This window comes from Pleurodeles waltl, chromosome 10, assembly GCF_031143425.1.
Source record: "Pleurodeles waltl isolate 20211129_DDA chromosome 10, aPleWal1.hap1.20221129, whole genome shotgun sequence".
Taxonomy (NCBI): Eukaryota; Metazoa; Chordata; class Amphibia; order Caudata; family Salamandridae; genus Pleurodeles; species Pleurodeles waltl.
Window position 1 is genome coordinate 1,010,360,083 of NC_090449.1, and position 13,457 is coordinate 1,010,373,539.

Consider the following 13,457-nt stretch of genomic DNA (forward strand, 5'->3'; position numbering starts at 1 on the left):
TGGGATAGCCTGAATTGTCGCACTTTTAGCAGTGTGGTGGTTAGTAGTTGCGTTGGTACTGTCATTGGTGGGAGCTATGGGTGTTGCAAGCTGCTGGTATCCTGAGCAGATCCCTGTCTGTTGTTTTTTTTTTTTTTACAAATTAAGCACTTATGAAACTTCGAAGACAGTCAATCACCTAGGCCAACAAGTGGGCAGAGAGGCCAAAGGCGCTGGTTGACAGTCCATCACAAACTGGGTGTGGGAGCATTTGCCACACCCTCAGCCTGCTTTGTCAGATCTGGGGCTTACGTGGGAGTGCAGAATGACAAAACTGCCCACCACAAGTGAGCCATTTCTCTCCCTCTCTGACCTCCGCTCATGGGCATGGGCAGTTATCGTCCCCAGAAATTAGGCTCTGAAAATTCTAGCCTGTGACTGACTGGGTCCAGTTGTGTGTTCACCATGATGTCACAGACAAAATAATTTCCTTGCAGTACTCTGAGTCGCCCCTTTAAATGTCATACATTTCACTTTTGATTTAATATAATTCCTTACAATAATTTGCTGCTTTCTTTCCAAGTACACGATTGATTGAAGGGTTTCTTCCATAAAATCCCCGTTGTCTAAGTGTAACATACTATTATGTGTCTTGAAGACTCTTAGGGGCCGATTTAGAAAGATTTGACTCTGACTTGCGCTTGAAGTACTCCTGGTTTGCTACTGCAGTTCCAAAAGAAGCAAAGAGCATCACAGAAATAATACATGCTAGCAGCAATATTTTGTAAGCCAGGCACCTTGTTTCATGTCCTGTGCCTGGACCTCTCGTATATCAAACATGAAAACATTCATTAATAAAAGGAAAGTTCAGAGCGAGAAAAGTTTTGTCCTGGTGATATGGAGTCCTAAGGTATCCTAACTAGTGTCAAGCTGTTGGACCCATCGACAGTCTCAGCAGAGAGTCCAAGAACTGAGACATCACAGCTCTGTACCCGTCCACAAGCCTACTTTGTGAGTTCAGAGGCTCAGAAAGATTATCTCTGGTCCGTGGGCACACTGGGTACGTCATTTCCGGTGCCTTAGACTAGCACCATTCTACGACCCCTTATCCCCCGATCAAACCAAAAAGTAAGGAATTTTATGTAAGCGTCACAACAAAACTTTCAAAAGAATGCCTTTTTTTAAAAAAACATGTGTTGCTTTTGTTGTTACATAATTGGCCCCGACTGTCCTTAAAGCCACGAAAACAGACACCTCTGTTGAGCTCTAAACTGTCAAGAAATGTACTTTCTGCCAGCTGATGCACTGTAGTTCATCACTATCTCGAAAGTCTACACATTTCAGGTCCATCATTGCTACATTCCGAATAACTGATACACCGCATTCTTTGAACACTTCACTGGAGCTGAATGTGATGTCATGTGATGTCAAAGGGTCCTTTGTCTCCATTGGACAGCGAGGCAGACGGCCAGCGCCACGTGACGGGCATGCAGCAGACGGATTATTCCTGAAACAGGAATCTGCTGAGACAGGAAAAAGTACCACACAATACAGTGAAACCCCCAGCAATAATCACTGGCGTCCCTGGGCATCATTCTAGAAACGCTGATGACCAAACAAAGCGTAAAGTGACAAAAACACAGTATCTAGCCATCTTTATCTCAGCTATGGTGTGATTGGGAGCAGAGCATTGCTAACGGGTGGAGAGTCAACCAGCTCAGTGAGGTTGAGCCAGGCTTCGTGATGCCTTTACCCCGGCGTAGGTCTTCATTCTTCGGGCAACAGCCCTCAGTTTCAACAGATAGCTCTGGGGCAACCAACCGTAGGGTCAGCCTTGGCAATGCCACAAGTACCTCCAGGCCCCCAGGTGTTTATGTTGGGAGTGTTCCCGCTGGGGGTATTAGCAGTTTAGGGACCCGCGTGTCCCGCCGGGCCCTTGGTATCAGCAGTGTCTTCTTGCAGGGTCTACGTAGCACCGGCCCGGTGGTCCCCTTAGGCCAGAGCCTGGAGAAAGGGAGAGGAGCGACCTTCGAGAGCCTCAATGGGTGCCTGGTAGAGTACATCGAGAAGGTGAGAGCGCTGGAAGAGGTGAACCGGGAGTTGGGGAAACACATACGCGTCTACCTGGACAAGAAGTCGTCAAGTGTCGGCAACTGGGGGTCCTTGAGAGAGAATTGGGAAGGCTTATACCATCAAGTAAGTAACCATGTCTTTCAGCCAAGCAATGCATAAAGGTTATAGTTAAGACCCTGTCAGTGCTGTCATGTGATGTAAAATTTGGGAGATACAAAAAAGTCCTGCTGCAGGCTCAGAATTTCTGTCCAGGTCATTTATCAGCTTCATCTTTCTTTATAGCAGAAATGGACTATTTGTTTACTAGCCACCCTCGCATGCCAAAAACTGGCATAGGAATACATTCACAGATCAGTAGCTGGAAGCCACAGTAAGGATGTGGATGTAATAGTCTACTTGAGTCATAACACAATCAAGTGTTAAAGGTTGCATATTGTGGACTATTGTAGGTGAAAAGGGGGCTGTTGATGTTGACAACCATGTTATCTATCTTTTGTATTGGGGAATTATCCTTTCTTGTTGAATCTTGCAGGTAAAAAATGCACAATTAGTCAGTATTGTAAAACACAATGACAACTACATGCAGGCATTAGAAGCCAACTCTGGATTTAAAGGTACTTCTTTTGACTGAGGTTTGTGCCTACAGAGTATTTTGACAAGATCATTGATGACTGGCCATGTTTGCCATGAACACTGGGTCTGAGTCCACTCACCACCAAAGTCCTACGTCCCATCCTTATGACAATCCTGAACTGTTAAAAGTTGTGTAGATGACTCGAGAATGTGCATATCATTAGGGGAATGCTGGTGAGGTGAAGGTGGAAGAGATATGGTAAGAGTGTCCCAAATCTTCTGTGCACTTGGGCACTCGGTTTGCTTTTAAGACATTGTTTTCGCAGTGACTAGACCTATGGGTATTTTCAACATTTATAAAATATATGTTTTTCAACCTCATACAGCTGGTCTGTAGACAATCCACTTGCTCTTGTTATGCCATAGACAGGTACACTGCCCTTTGTTGTCAAAAGCTGGTCTTCTGACACCCCATCAACTGTCTGTGATGTCATAGTCAGGGAAACCTCTGCTGTGATGGTAAGAGCGGTCTACTGACAACCTGCTTTTTGGCAGTGATGTCATAATCATGGAATGCCATCTTGTGATGACAACAGCAGGTCAAATGACAGTGCTTCTAATTCTTGTGATATTACAGAAAGTAGAACACTGTCCAGTGCTAGAGAGAGCTGAGCCATGAACACTGTCCTTTGTTGCAAGAGGTAGTCAACCTACCACCCACTTACTGCTTGTGGTGTCATAGAGCACTTGTGGGTCACTGTGTTGGCTTGGCAAGAGTGGAAGGGATGTCATCCCACTTACTGCTTGTGTAATTGCTGACAAGGAATGTAATGATGAAAGTGGATGGGATCACTGGCCACTTACTGCTTGTGATGTCACAGACAGGGGGCACCTTAAATGGCAAGATCTTATCTATTGACAACCCCCTTGCAGCTTGTGATGTCAGAGTCAGAGAAGAGTATCCTGTGATGAAGTGAGCTGGTCTATTGACAACCTACTTATTGTCTGTGATGTCATGGTCATGGAACTCTGTCCCTTGATGACGAGAGCTGTCCTACTGACAATACACTTAACTACTTGTGATATCGTTGACAAGGAACACTGTCCTGTGATGGCAGGAGCAGATCAAATGACAATCCGCTTACCTATTGTGATATTACAGATAGGAGAACATGGTCCGGTGGTACCAAGAGCTGGTCCACTCACATGTACACTGTCATTTGTTGCCAAGATCTGGTCTACTGACAACTAACTTACTGCTTGTGATGTCATAGAAAGGGAACACTGTGATGCTATGGCAAGATACAGTCTACTGACAACCCACATATTGCCTCTGTTGTCATGGACAGGAGACACTTCCCTCTGAAGTGGAGAGCTTGGTTCACTGACAATGCTCATCATGCTTGTGTTAGTACAGGCAGGGAACACTGTCCTATGAAGCAGAGAGCTGGTCTACAGACAATCTGCCTACCACTTATGAGGTCACATAGACAGGGAACACTGTCCTGTGAAGCAAAGAACTGGTCTACTGACAATAAGCTTACCACTTATGAGGTCACATAGACAAGGAACACGGTCCTGTGAAGCAGATAGCTGGTCTACTGACAATCGTCTTACCACTTATGAGGTCACATAGTCAAGGAACACTGTCTTGTGAAGCAGAGAGCTGGCCTACAGACAATCTGCCTAGCACTTATGAGGTCACATAGACAAGGAACACTCTCCTTTGAAGCAGAGAGCTGGTCTACAGACAGTCTGCCTATCACTTATGAGGTCACATAGACAAGGAACACTGTCCTGTGAAGCAGAGAGCTGGTCTACAGACAATCTGCCTATCATTTATGAGGTCACATAGACAAGGAACACTGTCCTGTGAAGCCATAGCTGGTCTACTGACAATCGTCTTACCACTTATGAGGTCACATAGACAGGGAACACTGTCCTGTGAAGCAAATAACTGGTCTACTGACAATCGTCTTACCACTTATGAGGTCACATAGACAGGGAACACTGTCCTGTGAAGCAGATAGCTGGTCTACTGACAGTCGTCTAACCACATATGAGGTCACATAGACAAGGAACACTGTCCCGTGAAGCAAAGAACTGGTCTACTGACAATCAGCTTACCACTTATGAGGTCACATAGACAAGGAACACTGTCCTGTGAATCAGATAGCTGGTCTACTGACAATGGTCTAACCACTTATGAGGTCACATAGACAAGGAACACTGTCCTATGAAGCAAAGAACTGGTCTACTGACAATAAGCTTACCACTTATGAGGTCACATAGTTAAGGAAAACTGTCCTGTGAAGCAGAGAGCTGGCCTACAGACAATCTGCCTACCACTTATGAGGTCACATAGACAAGGAACACTGTCCTGTGAAGCCGATAGCTGGTCTACTGACAATCCTATTACCACTTATGAGGTCACATAGACAGGGAACACTGTCCTATGATATAGAGAGAATCCAGTACTGTTTGGCATAAGTAGGGACAGTGATACGGAAGCAGTGCAGAGTTTTTGGTCTAGGACAGATAGTGTATTTTTGGCCTCTTTAGATTGCACTGTAGTATTTGTGAAGTCATAAAGGAGGAATGGTGCACTTTGATCACATAAAAGTCTGTAGCTACCAGTGACCTCCTCATAAGTAGACCAATGGCATTTCCACATCCCACAGTGCCACAGGCGCTACTCACAATAAGCATTGGCAAACCCAAAACGTCTGACCAGTCTGCAATACAGATAATAGGCATACAGAGCCACACATATGCGATTCATGTTAACATGTGAACTAGAAGGTCTTCCTAGCTGCTTCACTCATGCCATGATGTTTTTAACAGTTTAATGTAAACATCCGCCATATGCCATGATTTTGTATCTGCCGGACACACTAAAAACAGCTCACATTTGATTCTACGGTGTGAGAAGGGGTGGAGTTCCTTTTTGTAAAATAATTAAATATTATTAAGCCATTACAAACCAACTTGAGCCATGCAGTGCCTTACTGGCACACATTCTCAAAAAATACAAAATACACAGAAAATAGCCACAATGCGAACATTGGAGCAGAGTCTGTCTATTGTGAGCAAAAGGACATAAATGAAATATCCCACATTGAGGTATGGTGGAAACAATGGAAAAGAAAACGTAATAAAGTAAGATGTCATAAATCAGTAGAGAAATAGACAAAATAGAGGCACACGAGTGTGCACCCCCCTTCTTCCATTAATTTCCTTCAACTCTAGGTCTTGGATTTTTGAGGTGTAAAGGATGGACCTTTTAGAAAAACATTAGGCAGGGTCACCAAAAGAGCACTTCATCTTTTGGAAGATGGAAAGATCATGAGTCAAGGAGGATGCTTAAGAAGGCAACCTCACACTACACCAGTAATTGTTGAAACTGCACAATGGTATCTTCTTGTGGCTGGTTTCAAGTTTGCACTGTCGTAAAAGAGGTTCACAATGTAAATTTACCCAAATGTGTGGACTGAAGGGGGTTGGTATCATGAAGCCAGAATTGGTCCAGATTTACAGTGATTTTTGCCTATGGCTGGATGAGCAACCTGCCCCCTACAACTTCAAATCTGTGCAAGTTGTAATTTAGTCTGTAAAATGAGTCTTTCGTCTGTTGTCAGAATGAACTGACAATGTAATGAAGGAACAAAAACACCAGAGTTAAACCTTTTTTGTTCATAGTGAAATGGACAAGCCTGGGGCTTTCACGTGAATGCGAGAGACTGGGTTGTCGTGCTTTACTCCTGGATTGATGGTTCACATTAGACGTACAGAAGCATCACATATGGGATCAGCTATTGCAGAGCAGGCTGGAACCAAAAGGGTCATGCACCCATGCCTTTCCTTGACTCCTAGTTTTATTCTTGCTACTAAAACACACACAAAGGACCCACAGAGCCAACAGATCGCAAGAAAAAGTCTAATTGGCTGCCACCACATCAGCAACAATGTGACAGTAGCCAACTCAGGAGACCCAGTCCACAGTCCTGAAATAAAAGTAAAAAAAGATATAAGGGGTGGGGTAGCCTGGTTGGAGGGTGGGGGGGGCGGGCTGTCCCGGAGAGACCCCCTGGGGCCAAAAATATTTTTCATTTTTACATTTTGGCTCTAATTTGTGATAGATCCGCGAAACAGTGGCAACATAAAAAAAAAAAAATCTGCCTCCCATGCTTGGAACAAAAACGCTGCTGGGGTGGGCCAGGACCCTTGGGGGTGACACGTTTACATATTTAGGGAACGGAGGCATGTGGTCCTGGGTCCCAATCCCCTGGTGATGGCTCAAAATATATGTCGCGGGAAGCCCAGGCCTAGGACACAGTTTCCCTGCACGCAAGAGCAGAAATTGCCAACCAAACAACTCATGGGGTAGATTATTGCCCAAGATAGTCTACATACAGAAAGTTCCTGCCTGAAAAATGGCTGCTATTGAGCTGCAATTCAAAAGGGGCAAATCTCTCCACATGCACCCATCTTAGAGGTGGGCTCTTGCAGAGATTCCCCCTTCACTAATACTGTGGACTCCTTCACTGACAATCACTTTTTCCCAGGATGTAATTTTAAAGTATTCTGCAACCCTTCTTGGGTCCCCATTAAATTCCAAATGCTTTGTCCTGCACCAACCTAGTCAGGTGCCTTTTGTCTCCTTCACTGTAGGCCCTGATTGCCATATTATCTTCCTGGGGCCAGAAGGCCGTGAAAATGACTGGATACTCACCTCTCACATCTACAAAAGAGAAAGTAGCCCCTCTTACTTCTTTGTGGGTTAGGTCCTAAAGTTCTTATTTTGAGGGAAGACATGGCTTCTTATATGGATTAAACCCAGATCTGTGACTGGGAGTGAGTGTTTGAGAAGTTTCAACACTCCGTCCATCATCCTTTTGTGTTGCTAAAGTTGCCCTTAGTGGGAAGGGTATACCTAGACGTGGGTCCCGTGCTCCCCATGCCACTGGATTCAAGCTAGCCTGGCTGGGGAGGGGTGATACCCCGAAACCGGTCCCAGGATGCTTGTTTCCAGTCCAGGGAAGACCTGGCCTGGTAGTTCGGGCTGGACTGTTCCCATGGGGAACAGGGTCAAGACTGATTTGCATATGCCTGGGTCAAACTGGAATGGCATGGGCAGCAAACAAACGATGGATTTAGGCCCAGATCTCTGTACTATGGGTAAATGTTTGACATTGTTCAGCATTGAGTCCATCACTTGTTCTTTTTCCATTTGTCGCCCTAAGTGGGAAGGGTATGCCCAGAGGTGGGTCCTGTCCTCCCCATGCCACTGGATTCAAGCTAGCCTGGCTGAGAATGGGTGATACCCCAAAACCGGTCCCAGGATGCTTGTTTCCAGTCCAGGGAAGACCTGGCTTGGCAGTTCGGGCTGGACTGTTCCCCTGGGGAACAGGGTCAAGATTGATTTGCATATGGCTGGGTCCAAACTGGAATGAGATGGGCAGCAAAAAAACGAGGGATTTAGGCCCAGATCTCTGTACCTGGGGTGAATGTTTGACATTGTTCAGCATTCCGTTCATTACTTGTTCTTTTTCCATGTTGATGTCTGGGCAGACAGCATTCTTTTGAAAGTTGAATTGCTTAAAAAATGTAATTATTCTTCTCAATTCCCTCTAGGTTACCTCACTGCCACTTTGCTGGTTTTCATAAATGAGTCCTTTTTTTCACCTAGTGGTCTGGTGTGATACCAAGGTGGGCCCAATTCACATAGATTAGGCATGGCTTATTCATGAATTTCAGGGTAAGCTAGGTGCGCACTGTAGTATTGTTTTTTGGTAATGTGTATTTTTTATTTAGGTTAACTTCATTTTGTATCTCTGTTTTATTTGGTATGTTCCACTCATCCCTTTCTGTGGTGTTATTGTACTGGGCTAGTGGGGAGATTCTAGAAGGGAATGGAGAGAAGAAGTGGTTGGAAAGGAGCCTGGGTACTGAGTGGATGGAGTTTCCTTATGTAAAGATGAATCTGAATAACTCAAGAATCATCTTGGCTCCCTGTTTGCTGCATTCTGCATATCCTGATACTACAATTTGGCGACTATCTGGTTGGACCCTTCGTGTCAATTTTCACCTTCAGAGCGAAACTTCAACACATATATCTTATTTTGAAAAATAATTTTGAAGGAAAGGTACAGTGATATATATTTTAAAAATATATTTATTAATTTTTTTGTAGTTCTTCAATTTGGTGCATCTTTGCTTCTGATTTTAAGAGCACCACCGTTATCTGGGAGCATTTAAATCAAAACATTCCTCACGCTGTTTTTCTCGCGCTGCTTTAAACGTGCACTATTCTTGGAATGTGTTGCCTTGGACACGCTTACTTGGTTACTAAGCGTGTTACCGAGCAGCTGTTAATGACTGTGCTCTAAAATAAACTTCACATTTTCTTCTCATCCCGCTACTGTTTTCTACACGCTTGTAATATTTACAACTCGCGTTACCATGTGAGTGTTAATGAGCGTATGCTGAAACAAAACTTCACATTTCATCTCAAGCTCCCGCTTCTTATCGGAAAGTACTGTCTTCTACGCACTCGAAATGTTTACTATGACTATTACCAGGCACGTCTAATCAAGCGTATGTCCAGCAATCTACAAATTCACGGGTCACCTCGGGATCTTGGAGAGTTTTCTCACATCAATATTACATCATCCATATGCATACTTTCTCAAATATTAAGGAGGCATGAGGAATACATTTTACATACATGTGATTCACTGTCCATTCGTTTTTCTGATTGTATACTGCATGGACATTGAAGAAGGACTGAACTTTCTAACTCTTCGGGAGTCTTACTAAACATAGAGAAAGGACACATTTGTTCAACTTGGTTATCTTCAGAAGGCAGACTACTACTCTATTTGAATTGAGCATTTTTTGTTGTTATCTGATTATTAGGTGTTCATTTTTTATAAGGTGTTTTTATCTTAGTTATTTTCATTAACCTTTATTTCTTTTGCAGGTGTTTTTTTATTGTCTTTATTAACTACACGTAAAATGTAAAATATTACTCCACCCCCCTTTTTTTTGTCTATCCCTAGGGATCCACCCATTCCTTGGCCTAAATGGAAAAAGGTTTTCTAACTTATTTACAGGTTTGTGGTAGTAATTTATCAGTGAAAGGAAAACATCAGTTTTACAACACTGTCTAGGAGCAGAAGGGCAGGAAGTTTTGGAGACATTACCATCTATTATTTCCCCTGAGGATAGAGAAGGGGATACTCCTTTGAATGAATTTGAAATTACATTGCTCAAATTAGACAAACATTATTTACCAAAAATTCCTATTGTTCTTCAAAGATATTACTTTGGTGAGCGTAAACAAAACGATGATGAGTCAATAGAAGATTTTGTGACAGCGTTATGCAAACTAGCTTCTCTGTGCAATTTTGGGGAGAGTATGGATGAGCGGATTCGGGACCAGTTTATGCTTGAATGTAAAAGTAACAAAATTAGAACGGCACTGATCACTCTAAAAGTGATCCCATGTTAGATGAGGTATTAATGATACCAAACAAGTTGAGCACTCAATGACATGTATTGATGAATTGAAAAAATCAAAAAGTAATTCTCTTAATGTTCAGGCACTTGATGTGAAGTCCAAAAATAAGAATCAGGTGACTACTAAAGCAAAATTGTCATGCTTTAGATGTGCATCCTCTTTTCATTTGGCCGATTGCAAAGATTGTCCTGCTCTGAATATTGTTTGTAATAAATGTGGAAAAAAGGGGAATTTTGCTAAATTTTGTAAGTCTTTAACGAAATCTAAAACCAAAATTAACGAAGCTGAATGCGAGGAGGAGCGTGATTTCATTCTACAAGTTGTAAATGATATTAACTGTGTTTCTAGCATTCATTGTGAGTATCCTTCTGACATTGTTGAAGTGAATGGTATTAACATATCGATGATGATGGACTCAGGAGCAAAGCTGTAACTTGTTTCTGAAGCCGATTATCTCAAACATTTTCAAGGAAGAGTAATACTTCATGATCCAGATGTTACACCGTACAGCTATGGTGGGAAACCAATTGAATTAAAAGGATATTTTGATGCTACTATTGTATTCAAGGGTAACAAGATGTTATGATAAGTGTATGTACCTATAGTAGGTGATACCATTTTGAGTTGGCCTCATCAAAAACTGTTGGGGATCATATTCAACCCTAATTCAGAACCTGAGGTACAGGTTCAAAAAATTAACAATGTAAAGGATGTTCTCATGAAATAGTTTTCTGATGTTTTTGACTCCAAAGTAGGATGCATTAAGGGTTACAAGCAGTGTATTTGTGTGAAGGATGGTGTGCAACTAGTTTCTTGTAAAGTCAGAAACATGCCTTTCAGTTTTGCAAGAAAAGGTTAAATTGGAACTGAAAAAAGGTTACAATCAGAAGGCATCATAGAACAGGTGGAGGAAGCCCAATGGATTGCTCCAACTGTAGTAGCTATGAAGAGTTCTGGTGACATCAGAATTTGTGTTGACCTCAGGCACCTTAATAAGGCTGTAGTTGAGGACAAATTCCTCTTGCCCAATATCACTGAAATGGTTAGCTTCTTAGGGAATGCAAATTTATTTACCACGTTGGATCTAAGTTCTGCATATTATCAAGTAGAGTTATGTGAGAAGTCCAAATTGTTGACTTCTTTTGCAACTCCTTTTGGTGTTTATAAATTTTACAGAATGTCATTTGGACTTTGTTCTGCAGCTTTGGTGTTTCAAAGGCTTATGAATGAGATACATGGGGAAATTGAAGGGGTCATGGTGGTCATTACAACCCTGGTGGATGTTGTTAAAGCAGCGGTAAGACCGCCAACAGGCCGGCGGTAAACAAATTGCAATTACGACCGTGGCGAAAACCGCCAACAAAGACAGCCACTTTAACACTCCGACCGCCACGGCGGTACAAACAAACAGCGCGGTGGTCACCGCCAACAGACAGGCGGGAGTCAATGTACCGCCCACAGTATCACAACCTACCAATCCGCCACCTTTTCCGGGGAGGATACACCGCGGATAAAAACACGGCGGAAACAGGAATTTCTCAGGGAAACGCTCACCTCTACACACTCCACGAGGAACGAGGACACCATGGAACTGGAACTCCAAATTCTACCTGCGATAGACTTCCTGCTCCTCTACCAGGAGCACGATCGCCGGCGGCGAAGACCATGGTGAGTACTGCACCTACGACACAGGGGAGGGGGGAGGCAAAAAACGGGGACACACACACACACACACGCAACAACCCCACCCCCACCCTCACCCACTACAACACACACACTAATGCATATCAATACATCACAGTTACACCCCCCAAGCCCCCCCGGAAGAATGCAAAGACCAAATAAAACGAGCGTAAACATCGAATATATTACAAACAAGTAGGCAGAAATATATATATACACCATGTACAAAATACATTCCAGGCATAGTAGTCCAGGTACTGCACAAAGAAAGTCCATGGAACACTGGGACCACACGGTATGGGCGAGGCCCACACAAGATCCCCGACCATGATGGAGAGACCACTGCAGGGGCATCAGACAGCAAGAAAACAGGCACCTCAGGGGGAGGGAAAGTGGGGGAACCTCAGCCGCTTGAGTGCACGATGCCAAATCCACAAGTGGGCCACATGCCCTCTGTCCAATCCTGGGGAGTGCAAAGCCACAGTCTCTCAAGTCTCTACAGTGGGTGGCTTGCCCACTGTTCAATCCTGAGGAGTGCAAAGCCACAGTCTCTCAAGTCTCTACAGTGGGTGGGTTGCCCACTGCCATATCCTGGGGAGTGCAAAGCCACAGTCTCTCAAGTCTCTACAGTGGGTGGGTTGCCCACTGTTCAATCCTGGGGAGTGCAAAGCCACAGTCTCTCAAGTCTCTACAGTGGGTGGGTTGCCCACTGCCATATCCTGGGGAGTGCAAAGCCACAGTCTCTCAAATCTCTACAGTGGGTGGGTTGCCCACTGTTCAATTCTGGGGAGTTCAAAGCCACAGTCTCTCAAGTGGATAACAGTCTCCACTGGTTCTGGAGGGGGACTGGTGCCCAGAGTGCTTCATCCTCTGAAGGACAGAGGTAGTGGATAACAGTCTCCACTGGTTCTGGAGGGGGACTGGTGCCCAGAGTGCTTCATCCTGTGAAGGACAGAGGTAGTGGATGGATCTCTCCACTGGTTCTGAAGGGGGACTGGTGCCCAGAGTGCATCACTCACCCCGTGACGGACCCAGTTTCGTCAGTGCCCCTGCCGCTCATGGGCTAGCGGTGCTTGAGATGGCGGTGCCCTGTTCAGCGGTGCTTGAGTTGGCGGTGCCCTGTTCAGCGGTGCTTGAGTTGGCGGTGCCCTGTTCAGCGGTGCTTGAGTTGGCGGTGCCCTGTTCAGCGGGGCTTGAGTTGGCGGTGCCCTGTTCAGCGGGGCTTGTGCTGCCGGTCCTTCATGGCCCAGCGGGGCAGGTGCTGGCGGTGGCCTCCTGGGCAGCTGGGCTGGGGCTGGCAGTGGCCTCCTGGGCAGCTGGGCTGGGGCTGGTGGTGGCCTCCTGGGCAGCACGGATGATGGCGGTCTTCTCCGCCGTGCAGCTCTTCCCAGACTTGCCGGGTTTCTTGTGGCCCTTCCCTACCTTGGAAGGTGTCACAGCTGACTCCACACTCCCAACGGGACCCCTGGGAGCGGCTTGGGTGGCTGGAGTCTTCCCCCTCTCCCGCCGGGCACTGGCCAACTTCTGATGCTTCACAGGTGGGGGACTGTCTGTGCTGTGGCTCCGTGCCACACTGGCTGTCCTGGTGGCCGGTGCAATCCACATACCGGTGACTACAGGCCCACTG

General features: G+C 45.0%; 1 protein-coding gene across 1 annotated transcript in view; it reads left to right on the forward strand.

The window, feature by feature from the left end:
• The first annotated feature begins 1,615 nt into the window (after nt 1–1,615).
• Nucleotides 1,616–13,457, forward strand: part of BFSP2 (beaded filament structural protein 2) — an 86,638-nt gene continuing 74,796 nt past the window's right edge. The window contains exon 1 of the mRNA XM_069211904.1: nt 1,616–2,175. Coding sequence (XP_069068005.1) covers nt 1,723–2,175 — 453 coding nt within the window. The 5' untranslated portion in view covers nt 1,616–1,722. The remainder of the gene's footprint in view (nt 2,176–13,457) is intronic.